This window comes from Stigmatopora argus, chromosome 12 (assembly GCF_051989625.1).
Source record: "Stigmatopora argus isolate UIUO_Sarg chromosome 12, RoL_Sarg_1.0, whole genome shotgun sequence".
NCBI classification, from domain to species: Eukaryota; Metazoa; Chordata; class Actinopteri; order Syngnathiformes; family Syngnathidae; genus Stigmatopora; species Stigmatopora argus.
The window spans coordinates 14,025,825-14,038,843 of NC_135398.1; the positions used below are offsets into that span (position 1 = coordinate 14,025,825).

The following is a 13,019-nucleotide window of genomic DNA, read 5'->3' on the forward strand; positions in this document are numbered from 1 at the left end:
TGTTTCTTTGGGGCGTGTATTTGGAAATACCCATTGCTGAACCTATCAATATGGGTCCGGAAATCATGAGATTTTACCGTACAAGTTTTAACCGGAGTCTGAAGGACCATAAGACGCCCTTCATTACTCAGAATCCCAGCAGGGTTGCATCTTGGGCTCCATAAAAAAAAAATTTGAGGGTTATATCGGCAGTGTTCCTGTTGTTTCAATTTCATACACCACATGTATTAACCATTTTCCGATAAAAAATTTGGAGAAAAAAAATTATAATAAAATGCTGGCCACCCAAATGATAATGAAACTAAACAGAAGGGGAAAGAGTGTGTTTAAATGTATTACGTTTGTGACGCCACTGGTGAAGTCCAATCTATTGAATTCAGTATTTTTTTAACCCTCGAATAACTAAACATTAAACATTCCTATTACCAAATATGAATCATTTTTAAGAAGGTTACTGCATAAAGTTTGTGAATTGTGTTCTGTCTTGATGTGTGCCCCTTCTTTTGTGCTTTCATCTTTTTAAAACTAACCTTTATTTAATCAGGAATTTGAGATTAATAAATGTTTTTTTAAAGAAAATTATGTCATTTTTGATTTTCAAAAGTCCTTAGAAAACATGTTTTATATTTAACACGGACTGCTGAAATTTTTCACAAGGGCAATATACGTATACATCATGACTGCACAGTAGTGGTCAGAATGCCCTGCATTTTACTTTCACAGCACAATATTCGGTGTATTGAGACTTTTTTTGTTTAGATTAAAATGAGTCCACATGGTGGTGGTATGATTAGATCATTTTATTTATTTTTTAAATAAGTCAGTCTGGATTAATAGAAGATAAGTATTTGTGGTGATGCCAGTCCCTCAATTAAGAGACCATTAATTTCAGATTATTTTTACTACAAAATCTGTTAATCTGTGAGGGATAAAATGCACAAAACTATTCAACTTCATGAATAGTTTTCATATTTTGGGGGGAAGCAAATCACATGAATGGATAAGCACAAATATGGTCAAGAAAAGAAAATATATTTTTAACACTATTTCCCGTTGACGATAACAGGGTGCTGAAGTCCAGTCAAATCTAAAGTATATTTCACAGTGAACATATAGAAATAATCATCTTTTCATAGATGTATACACTTTCACACTATCACTGAGAGGGGAAATACTCCTTCTGAGACTTCTGGCAAGTATGAAACTATACTAGGGGTGGCGAACAAATTTGACACAAAGAGAAAATATTTTAAACTGTCAGAGTCAAAGAGTCCCACTTTACATCAGAAGCAGCATACAAAAATCCAATCTGCCAAATTATTTTTTGAATACAATTTATTATTTGTTTGTAATGGGCCCTGATGAATGTGTTTTAAGAAAGAATAAAAATAAGAGAAACATGAAACGAGGCAAAGAACCACAGTAAATACAAAATATGATGAGAAGCAAAGAGCCTGATGAATTTTGGCCGGGAGCCGCATGTTGCTCGAGAGCCGCGTGTTCGCCACTCCTGAACTTTACAACCAGAAAGTGACCTTTCTGACATTAAATAACAATTGTCGAGTGCACTAGGACATAAGCTTTCCAACATGATCAATAATGCGAATAATTTTGTAAGTAAATAACAGGCGGAAAGGTTACTGTGAACTCTGGTTCAATTCCAGTGATAAACTACAAATGATGTAGTAGTTACTGTAGGCTTTAAAACAACGAATGGATTTTGCCGACTCCATATAGTATGGGTTTAGCACATTGATTGATCACTTTTGTTGAGTCGGCGGAAGTCAGAGATATTATATTACTGTACCGCCCTTCATTAATATAAGACTGTGCAATCTGGATACAACCAGTCTGATATTGGTGGTAACGTTACTGCACGCCTTTTCTTGTTCTCACCCCACCCAGGAGCCACCTGATGGTGCAGTGGTTCTTCCACCTGACTTTGGTGCTGTGGTTCTTCCACCTGACTTTGGTGCTGTGGTTCTTCCACCTGACTTTGGTGCTGACAGTCTGGGTTCGATTCCCACTCAGTGGCAGTGTGATTACGAGGGTGAATGGTCGTGTGTCTCGCTGTGTTCCCTAACACTGACTGGTGACCAGTCTAGGGTGTAGTCTGCCTATTCGATCGAAGATAGCTGGGTTTGGCTCCAGCAACCCCCGCAACTCTTTCGAGGATGGGCGGTATGGACGATGAATGAATGAATAACCCCACCGAGGAATCAAACCTATACCATCACCATGGAAGTCCAGGGCACTAAAAAGCCAGAGTGGCAAAACACAGACGCTAACATGCTCTTTTATGGCTATCAATGGTGTAGTTATATACACAGAACTCATTTGCATCCATAACATGGACATAAATCAAGCAGGGTCACTTAAATCTAACCTGCTGGATATCCAGTCACTTACAAGAGCACAGCTGGTACCAGCAGGGATTCAGAGAAGGGGATCTGAGGGATTGGACACACGCACAAACACATACAAGCAAGCGAACACAGACTATGCACACACCTGATGCTCGTCATGCTTCCAGCCTCAGAGCCAAGCTTGCATCTCTCCAGCTGACTTGCAACAATTTGCCGTTCGGCTTCCAACTCTCTGGTCAGACGTTCAAACTGCAACTCCTAAAGTCAAAGAGAGAGAGAGAGATCGAGATGTCAAATGATTCAATTAGCACTCATTTATTCATTCATTTTCCATACGGCTTATCCTCACAAGGACCGCGGGGGGTGCTGGAGCCTATAACCGGTAACTACGGTCACCAGGCGGTTGACACCATGAATTCGAGACCAGCCAATTTCAGGGGGCAATTTAGAGTGTTCAACCAACAAACGCTGTGTGACATACTAGAGTGTTTGATTTATTAACGATTGCATGTAAAGAAGCTATGACGAGTTTGGATTGAATGTGTGTATCGGTGTTCGATTGGTGATCCTTGGATCCACATGGCAAGTGTGGGGCATGTTAAAGAAGATCGGTATTCGATTATTGATGTCTTAGCAAGTAGCTTGAGGCACGGGAGGGGTGCTGAATCATTACAGTAAAAGTTGGATTGAACTAACAACAACATCTCTCTGTTCTGATTATTTCCCCCTGTGTGTCAAGATCAAATGCAGGGTGTAACATTTTGGAGGCACCGCTGGGATTGCTGTTCAGATGTCCAGTGTCCAAGACCTGCTCACTGAATTCTGAGCCAGCTAAATCCCCCCACAAACCAGGCCGATGGCAGTGAGAGGAGGTGTTGCTGTTTAAGAAGAACTGGAAGTTGGCGGTTGAGTACTTGTCATCTGAGGCCTACGAGATCATCAGAGGGACAGTAAAGACGTGCCAGTTCAGAGTTCACTCCTGTACAGTCAACAGAGCTCCTAGATCGTCAACAAAATGGAACAGTTACTCGAAGAGGTGGTAGGAACATTGAACAACCTGACGGAAAATAACCTACTGGAAATATGTGATTTTCTTAACATATTAAGAAGTGTTAAACGGAAATCGCGTCTATCATTAGTGGCTCACATTGTAAAGTACCTAGAAAGAGAAGAACTAGAGGAAGTAGAGGATGAAGGCATGTCTGAATTGTTGAAACTGAAAGATAAAATATCAGATATGAAGCATGAAGTCAAAATAGATGAAAACGAAAAGCAAGGATCAAGATTGGAAGAGACTCCAATAACTTTGCCCCAGCTACCAGATGCTGCGGACCCTCAAGGGGGTGTGTCTCCCCAGCCCCAGCCAAGCTCATACTGGCGCAAGGACTTCAAAATTGCTGGCCAGATAGGTGAACCAGGCCAAAGAGACAAGCTGACATTCTCCAGCCTTGTTCATCAAATTGAAAATGGACTGAATAGGGGTTACCGAGATGTGGAAATTATTGATGCAGTTATCAGAGCTATCTCCCCCAGTTTGCAGCTACGTAATTATTTGGAAGAGAAACCTAACCTCACTCTTCCCACACTCAAACGCATCCTACGCGCTCATTTTCAGGAAAGGAGTGCTACCGACCTCTATGTGCAGTTAGCTTCAGAAGTGCAGCATATCAAAGAGACTCCTCAAAGTTTCTTAATGCGAGTCTTAGTTCTTAGGCAGAAGGTACTGTTTGCATCTCGAGAATCAGAATCAGGAATCCAGTACAACCAAAGTTTAGTCCAGCGTATGTGCTTGCACACGATACTCACTGGTCTCCAGAGTGACAGTGTTAGAGTAGATATGCAGCCTCTCTTGCTGAACTGTAAGACTTCAGATGAGCTTTTGCTAGAGAGGTTAAATGTAGCCTGTTCTAATGAAACAGAAAGGAGAAATAAAAAGAAGTTTAGTACTCCACAGGCAGCGACACATGTTAGCAAGATGCACTCAGAAGAACTACGACCTACCAATTGCCCTGGAGAAGAAAAACCAAAAGTGTCCCGTGAGGTACGAGCGGAGTTGACTGAACTTAAGGCAAGTGTTGCTTCTCTTAAAGATCTCAGTGCAGAGATAGCTCAGATCAGAAAGACACTACAGCAGGCTATGTTTCAGCCTCAGTCCTACCTCCCACCTTCAGTTAGAAGACCAGTTAGGGAGCCCCAGCCACCTTTTGCAAAACAAAATTACTACAGCAAGCCCCCAGCACCCCCCTGGAACACTAGCCGCCCTGCTTATGTCCCAAGAAGGTGTTTTGCTTGTCAGCAGGGAGGGCGAGATGTGAAGTGCACACATTGTTATCGGTGTGGGAGTGGAGAACATTTCCAAGCTGGATGTAAAATCCGAGGAGGCAGACCACTAAAAGAAGAGACTATAGCAGAGCTAACTCAGGAAAGGGAAGGTGTGGTTCGTGTGCTTTGTGGCACACCCAGTCCACTGGCCATCGTCAATCCTCCCAGCATGCAACAGCAGCAGGTGGGAACTCAGCAACACCTGATGGTGGAACCTGCCGATTCAAAGGCAAAGATCAGACGACTTAGACAAGAGCTAGAAGAGAGGAATGAACAACTGCTGGACAACAGACACCAGCAGGAAAACATGGAGGAAGAAATAAAGAGGCTCCAGCAGGAGAATTTGAAGCTGCTCGTAGACGCCCGTGCAGCCCGCGCCTATCGTGATGAACTGGATGCGCTGAGAGAACGCGCAATCAAAGCTGACAAGCTGGAGTTATACAAGGCCAAAGTGGAGAAAGGGAGACAAGGGATGGAGGAGGCGTACACCATTGCCACCGTGAGTGTACGAAAAGCTGCAGAACGAGGTAAAAAGCACTATGACACCAAAGTGAGGAGCTCCGTGCTACAACCAGGAGAGCGCATCCTGATAAAAAACCTGACACCAGAAGGAGGAAAAATTGACAAGAGTATGGAGAGAAATAAACAGCAGCCGGTATCTCATCTTCAAGAGACAGACCAAGACAGTGGTTACGAAGATGACTTTCACTACAAGCCCCTCCAGGTGCTAAATGAGGGAGATGCCCAAGGGATGGAGTCTAAGTACAGGCCACTGCCAGTGAATCAGAGACTCGGAGTGAAGGGCCCTTGCCGCCTGGAGTTTTCATGAGTATCAGTTTACAGAAGAGGATGTGAAATGACAGGTTCGCTAGACTGTTCAGCATAACAACCAACAAGGGGAAGATATTTGGAATATACTGATGTCGGGACGACATTTGTTTTTGTGGGGGAGAGTGTGACATACTAGAGTGTTTGATCTATTAGTGTGACATACTAGAGTGTTTGATTTATTAACGATTGCATGTAAAGAAGCTATGACGAGTTTGGATTGAATGTGTGTATCGGTGTTCGATTGGTGATCCTTGGATCCACATGGCAAGTGTGGGGCATGTTAAAGAAGATCGGTATTCGATTATTGATGTCTTAGCAAGTAGCTTGAGGCACGGGAGGGGTGCTGAATCATTACAGTAAAAGTTGGATTGAACTAACAACAACATCTCTCTGTTCTGATTATTTCCCCCTGTGTGTCAAGGTATGCTGTTTGTTGTAAAGGCTGTTTGAGTTTGGGGTTTGTAATATACACTGTTTAGCGTGTGAGAAAAGAGATAATGGTTATTAATGTTTATTTACTTTTGAATTACGGGCGTGAATGTGAGAGTCTCGGTCACGCACATGGAATAGCATTTAGCACGCTACCTTCGTCCACCATTATCGTTGACAGTGTCTATAACGGTCATAGAAAGGATGTTATATTGTTGATATTGCATTGTTTGCCCTGTTGAATAATAGTAGGACTACTGGAAGTTGTAATGGGAAAAGATATGACAAGTTATGACCGTGTGTTGAACGAGTGTGTGTGTGCATTGTGTTTTGGGTTCTAAAGTGTTGAATATATATATATTTATATATATAGGTGTAATTGTACATTATGTTTTGGGTTCTAACGTGTTGATAATGTATATATATGGGTGTAATTGTATGTTATGGGTTTTTGTGTTAATTGATTACAGTAAAAGTTGGATTGGACTGACAACAACATCTCGCTGTTCTGATTATTTCCCCCTGTTTCTCAAGATCGAATGCAGGGTGTAACAGCTGCATGGTTTTGGAATGTGGGAAGAAACCGGAGTATACCTGGAGGAAAATCTACGCAAGCCCGGCGAGAACATGCACATATAAACTTCACACAGGAAGGTCCAAATCTGTCATTGAACCTTCGATCTCAGAACAGTGAGGCCAATGTGCTAACTACCCATTCACCCACCGGGCTGCCATTCTATTAACCACCACAATTTTAGATCAATCGTCTATGGGTTGTCCGTCTCCTTGCGTGGGTTTTCTCCAGGTACTATGGTTTTCACCCACATTCAAAAAATGTTAGGCTGATTGGACACACTAAATTATATATATATATAAGTAGGAGAGTTAGAGTGAATGGTTGTCCGTCTCCTCGTGCCCCACGATTGGCTGGTCACCGATTCAGGGTGTCCCCCCCTCCAGCCTGAAGTCATCTGGGATAGGCTACAGCACCCCGTGACCCCAGAGGATATAGCGGTTCAGAAAATGAATGAATGAATTATATAGTGTTTCAGCCCACTATTATGATGCCCATGAAACAAATGATGGATATCCGGGTTAAAGAGCTATATTTCTAAAATTAACATTAAATAGCAAAATGAGTACACATATGTTCTTTTTCTTCATCAGTGAATAATATTGCTAAGCAGAATGATCTCAATATTTTGGATCTTAAACACCTAAGGCAGCTCCAGTATCGCTTCCATATTGAACAATATGATTCTAATAAATTATCGCAGGAGTCAATAATATAAGATATTCACGGCCCACTTGCACTGTAATTGTTCATTTTATTTTTTGTAGCAGCTGCTCAGATGTCGGTTTGCATACTCATTAGAAAGAGACATTAGCATTCATATATAAACACAATTTCCATGTAAATCAAACAGAAGATAACAACAATTTTAAGGTTTTACGGAGCAATGCAGGACGATAAAGTAACATAGCGCTGCATACGCTACGTCAATTATGTGTGTAGTTATACAGAGAAAAATGTTATATATATGGCCACACAGCAACTGACTTATTGTTAACATGCTGCAGTAAGAGCAACATATCGCCTATTGTCTCTTAGTAGTAAAAACATGATGTCACATGAATATGTTCACAAAACACAGCAAAGCAGACTACTCAACAGATAAAACGAATACAGGACACTAGGACATCTAAGATTAGAAAACAAAAAGTCAATTATTTAGAAAATCAAGGCATGCACAGCACCTAGCAAGTTTTTCTTTTTTTTTAAAGATATACTCAAGCAGTAGCATTTAAGCAGGTGCAAAGAAGTTGCTACTGCTTAGACATCACATGCACAGTAGCCTCACAACCTACAGCTTGCGCCCCATTTACTACATCTTGCAAAGTAATACATGAAAGAAAACAGCTTTCTCCTTCTGTGATCTGTCGCTCATCTAACGACCCTCATTAGTTGATGCTATGATGATTTAAAAAAAAACACCTACTTCATTGAAACCAGATCACGGCCGATCAAGAAAAAGATAAAAGGTGCTCTGCTTGTTTGGTGCGTCTCGAGCTGGGAGTGCTGGGCTGCAGAAAGGTTAAGCTGAGATGACTAACTACATGCATGGTGAGGATTCTGTTAGAAGGCTTTATGAAAACCCCAAACAAAAGGCTCTCGCTCCCTCCTTTCCCCCCTGCCTCTCCAATCACTGCAGCCTCTAAATGAAGGCCTGACATGCAGACACCTGTTACTGCAGGCTCAGGAACAACCATTGCAATCTCAAGGGCAAAAAAAGGAAACATTGCAAAGTAAAGCCAAGAAGCAGAATCGGAGGAAATGAGTCGACATACCTTCACATGAACCATACTTCAAGTATGGCTTTTCTCTTTGCTACCCTTTGGCTGCAAACATTTCGTCTACTACCTCCAAGCACTCATCTGCCTTGGGTCGAGACACAGCCAGTAAAATGGAAAACAGAAAAGAGATGGAGAGAGGGGGAGAAACATGCTACAAGTGTCACTTGAGCCTTCTCAGGTTTCTCCATGTCTCTTTATCGCTCCTTCAATGGGGGCCATGGGCACACACACACACACACACACACACACACACACACACACACACACACACACACACACAGTGTTCAGCGAGGCACAAAGGTCCCCATAGCAACGGAGCATTTGGAAGCCCAGTGGCATTATTCATGCAACATTGCATCACAATGTGCCCTCCCACTGGTCCACCCTCCAAAAAAGCCCACTGTTCACCATCTCTCTCTCTCTCTCTTTCGCTCTCGCTCTCTTTCACTCTCCCTCACTTTCTTCCTGCCTCTCCCGCTATATAATAAGGAGGAGCTTCAAGAGGATGGTGAAACAAAATGGAACCTTAGCAAAATATGAATCACACTGTGTAGTTCTTCAAATTGGGATTTGAATGGTCATGGAAAAGAAATTAGCAAATGGAGAGTGCACGTCATGTAGACTTCTTTCGAGCTAAATACCCTGTTACCTCTTTTCCGCCAAATGGACTAGCTTCCTCATTTAGCTGGGCAATATTAATCAAAATATAGGTACATCGCTATATGAAGAAATGCAAAACACATTTTACATTCGCTTTCAATATATTGCGTAAATACCTCTTGAGAATGCTTAAGATTAAACTTTTGTGCGGGCATCAAGGGATCGATTCACAATAGGTGCCGGTGTGATTGTGAGAACAGGTTGTTAGTCTCTTGAATGCCGTACAACTGACTGGCGACCAGTCTCGGATGGGATAGTACAAAGACAAGCATTGTTGGAAATGAATGAATGGTAATTGTCTGCTTTTTTTTCTTTGTCAATTTTTCTCACAGTCGCCATTTTACTATGTTACGGTGGTTTTGGCATTCGTGAGTGTATTGGAAGCAAGCTGCAACTATGTAGGCTGGATGACTCATTGAATTGGACATGCTAGACACAACTACAATCCCATCAGGTGTCAGGCTCTTTAACAAAAGAAACGTCTGAACACGCTTATTCATTTATATTTTTACTTAATTATTACCTTTTTATTTGTCTCTAAAATGTATTTTCCTGTGTCTGTATTCTCACCCTCTTGCTAGTGCGACAGTGAATTTTCCGAATACGGAATGAATAAAGTAATCTAATCTAATCATCTCCTATTCTTTTTAACTGATTTTCACACAGTTCTTCTAAATGTCAAATATGTAGACCTAGCTATATCCAATAACTAGGCCTACAGCTTCAGCTATAGCTAGATGTAATTTATAATATTTTGCTGTAGCATGTAATAAATAGAAAACACTATTTTTTTATTTAATGATTGTCTTTTTTCATTCAGTTGTAAAAAGCAATAGGATGGGTCATATTACAATACATGTCAAGCCACAATATTGAGCCCTTCTAAAAGCGTTGTTCATAAGAGACGGTTTGGTTTTTCATCAGCAAGGAGTCAAGTTAGAGCCACGTCAGTGTGTCACCATAAAACGTCATTAAGTCCGTACATTGGCAATAAGTAGAGGTGTAATGAATGTTGTCTTGCAACTGTTACTGTAGTTGGTGTAGCAAGACCAGGACTTGAAAATGGTGCACCCTTGGCCATGAGATTAGGAGATGGTGGATGGAGACTGGGAAATTTATAATCATGCAAAAATCCCTTGAAAAGGCCCTAAAAGGGTTATGTCAAGATACCCCGTTAGTGTAGGGCCAGTCCGTCACAAACAAAATGTGCAACCCTCAACCTCGCTGAGTTCTGCTCTTTGGAACGGTTTTGCAAGCAATACTGATTAAAGTAAACCTCCTCATTTTCTGAACCGCTTTATCCACATTTGGGTCGCAGGGGATGCTGGAGCCTATCCCAGCTGACTCCGAGCCAGAGGCGGGGGACACCCAAGGTGACAGACAACCATGCACACACCCATACCTAGGGGCAATTTGGAGTGTCCAATCAGCCTACCATGCATGTCTTTGGATAGTGGGAGGAAACCCACGCAGGCCCAGGGAGAACATGCAAACTCCACACAGGTGGACCAACCTGGATTTGAACCCAGGACCCCAGAGCTGTGAGACCGACGCACTAACCACTTGCTCCACCGGGCCACATTATTATGTTTTTTACAATCAAATTTACAGTACAAAAATATGTTACTAAAACCTGTTCTTTGGATTTTTGCAGAAGAAATAATTCTTGATTTACGATGACAGGCTACAGTTCTAAAATGGATGCCAGGCCAGATATTAGCGCTGTCACTTTGTTCAAAAAGTGGGAGAATAACAGCTTGTTATAAGCAGTAAGGGCTGCTGTGATATTTTGGTTTTGAGCGATACATACACTGACTGAAAACTTCACATGCACAGTCTTCATTTTCACAGACTGTCATTTTCTGCATTGAAATATTTTCAAACTGACACACTTGACTGTTATCTACACGAAGACCTTCTCAATGCTCATTGCAAATCAGTTACTCCTTTGCCACAACATATTATCCATCATCAAACCACCACACCACATTTGAGTGAGACTTCAAATTGAGCAGTCCACTTAATTTGTCAACAAAGTAATCTGTGAACTCAAATTCAGCTAAAACATTTGTAATATGTATAATATTTACTACGCCCAAAAATAAAATACTACATTCAAGGATTTTAGTGTGCGCCAAAACAATAAAAAGGGATGCGAATTATGACTCAACTCAGCTTTAAGTAAAATTTGACAATGTCAAAACTGGCCTTACCATGATGCAGTAAATCCAGTAATTAGAACCCATTGTCTTCCCAACAGGGGTTCGTTGCTCCTGAGCAGACTGCTGCACCTCCTACTGAGTCAGTCTAAAATACTGGCTTCTTTTTCATTTGGTTGATGTGACGTGTCCTTCTCACCTCGTCACCCAAACCAAATAGACCAGTCAAATCTGGCTAGCAAAAAGTTGATGCGCATGCAAAGCGTCGGCCAGCCTATAGTCACATATTTATCCAAATAAGTATCCGCCCACCCAAACTGCATGTTTGGGCACATGGGCAAAACACATGGATTGTAGTACATGCCTAATCCCCCCAAACAGAGTGTCTCGTGTTTATTATTGTACAGTATTTAAAAAGACAGCTGTATACATGAGTGAATTAATGTAATATTTTGTGTTTGTGAACATGCCATTGATTTACTATATTATTTTGCTCACAATGTAATATTATATCATTAAAAATTAACATGATAAAATTTGAGTTCCACATGCAATAGACCCAAAATCGCTTTCATAGCCATGTAATATTACCAAGATTTTATACATTTTAAGATTCTGTCATTCATTCATTTTCTGTACCGCTTATCCTCACAAGGGTCGCGGGGGTGCTGGAGCCTATCCCAGCTGACTTCAGGCACGAGGCGGTGGACACACTGAATTGGTGGCCAGCCAATTGCAGGGCACTAGGAGACGGACAACCATTCACGCTCACACTCGTACCTAGGGTCAATTTAGAGTGTTCAACCAGCCTACATGCATGTTTTTGGGATGCAGGAGGAGAAAACCCGGAACATGCAAACTCCACACAGTGAGGATCAACTGGAATTGAACCCTCAAGCCCCAAATTGTCTAGATTTTAAGATATCGTGGAAATTATTTGAATGGTTAGGAAAAAATATTTGTATTGGTCCAGAAGGCAAATGAAAAATGAAAAAAACAAGCATTACAATTCTCCGCTTGAAGGTTTTAAATTGAAATCACAGAATTATCACTTTTTTAAATCACGCTTTGTTTAATGCTTTGTTCTAGTGCAGCATCTTAGAATTGGTTTTCCCCTGACTTAATGCTAACACCTGCTCTATGAGGAATGATGGAGGAAGGTATCAAGGGAAAATGAACTGCATTATCATCATCATCATCATCATTATTATTACAATTACTTTATTATTATATTTTCAGAGTTGGGATATTATGTCTATATGTTTTGTTGCTATTCCAGAGATTTATCATTTCACGATCTCTGTCAGTTCACAAAGGGATGTTTAGTTTTGTTGTTGTCCAAATGTGATGGTGATCACAAATTGGGAAGCAATTAAGCAAGAAAAGCAGGGACACAATTAAAATGTGTTAACGAACAAGTTCTACAATCAAGAGCTTGTCAACTAATTGCTTTACCAAGACCAAGACAGATAGATAAAGAGCTACAGCTACTAGCTTACAGGGACAGCTTGTCGACCATTTAAGCAATTAGAAAAAGAAAAAGGAGGGTAGGCTGTGCGTCCAAGCTATAACTGTCCCTCCCTCTATTTTTCTTGCATAAAGAAATCTAATTGTGCCCTGTGGTGTCTGTCTGGAATTTAGTTGTTGAGGAAAGAGGTGGTGCCAGTGATGAGGGGAGGGGGAAAGTCGCCTTGGGTATGTTGCTGGGATCGATGCAGTGCAAGCCACTTTTTTGGAGCTCTAAAATTATTTGGTACATTGAGTCAATGACAAAGTTGTCCCCGAGGTGAAGGGAAACAAGCCAAAAGGAGACAGTGGACCGTAATAGCATGCAGGGAGTGATATTGGAACGACTTTGAATAGAAAAGAGGAAAACTTTGGAGCAGCAAGGGGGCGG

General features: G+C 41.4%; 1 protein-coding gene across 14 annotated transcripts in view; it reads right to left on the reverse strand.

Annotated features, from left to right (window-relative positions):
* The window catches only part of LOC144085677 (catenin delta-2-like), a 129,594-nt gene that overhangs the window by 81,199 nt on the left and 35,376 nt on the right, over positions 1-13,019 (reverse strand). For 12 of the 14 annotated variants that reach the window (XM_077615199.1, XM_077615210.1, XM_077615205.1 and 9 more), the window contains one exon: positions 2,512-2,624. In XM_077615199.1, coding sequence (XP_077471325.1) covers positions 2,512-2,624 — 113 coding nt within the window. Of the gene's footprint in view, positions 1-2,511; positions 2,625-7,948; positions 8,250-8,297; positions 8,521-13,019 lie in introns of those variants that run through there. The other 2 variants (XM_077615207.1, XM_077615208.1) reach the window with 2 other exon arrangements.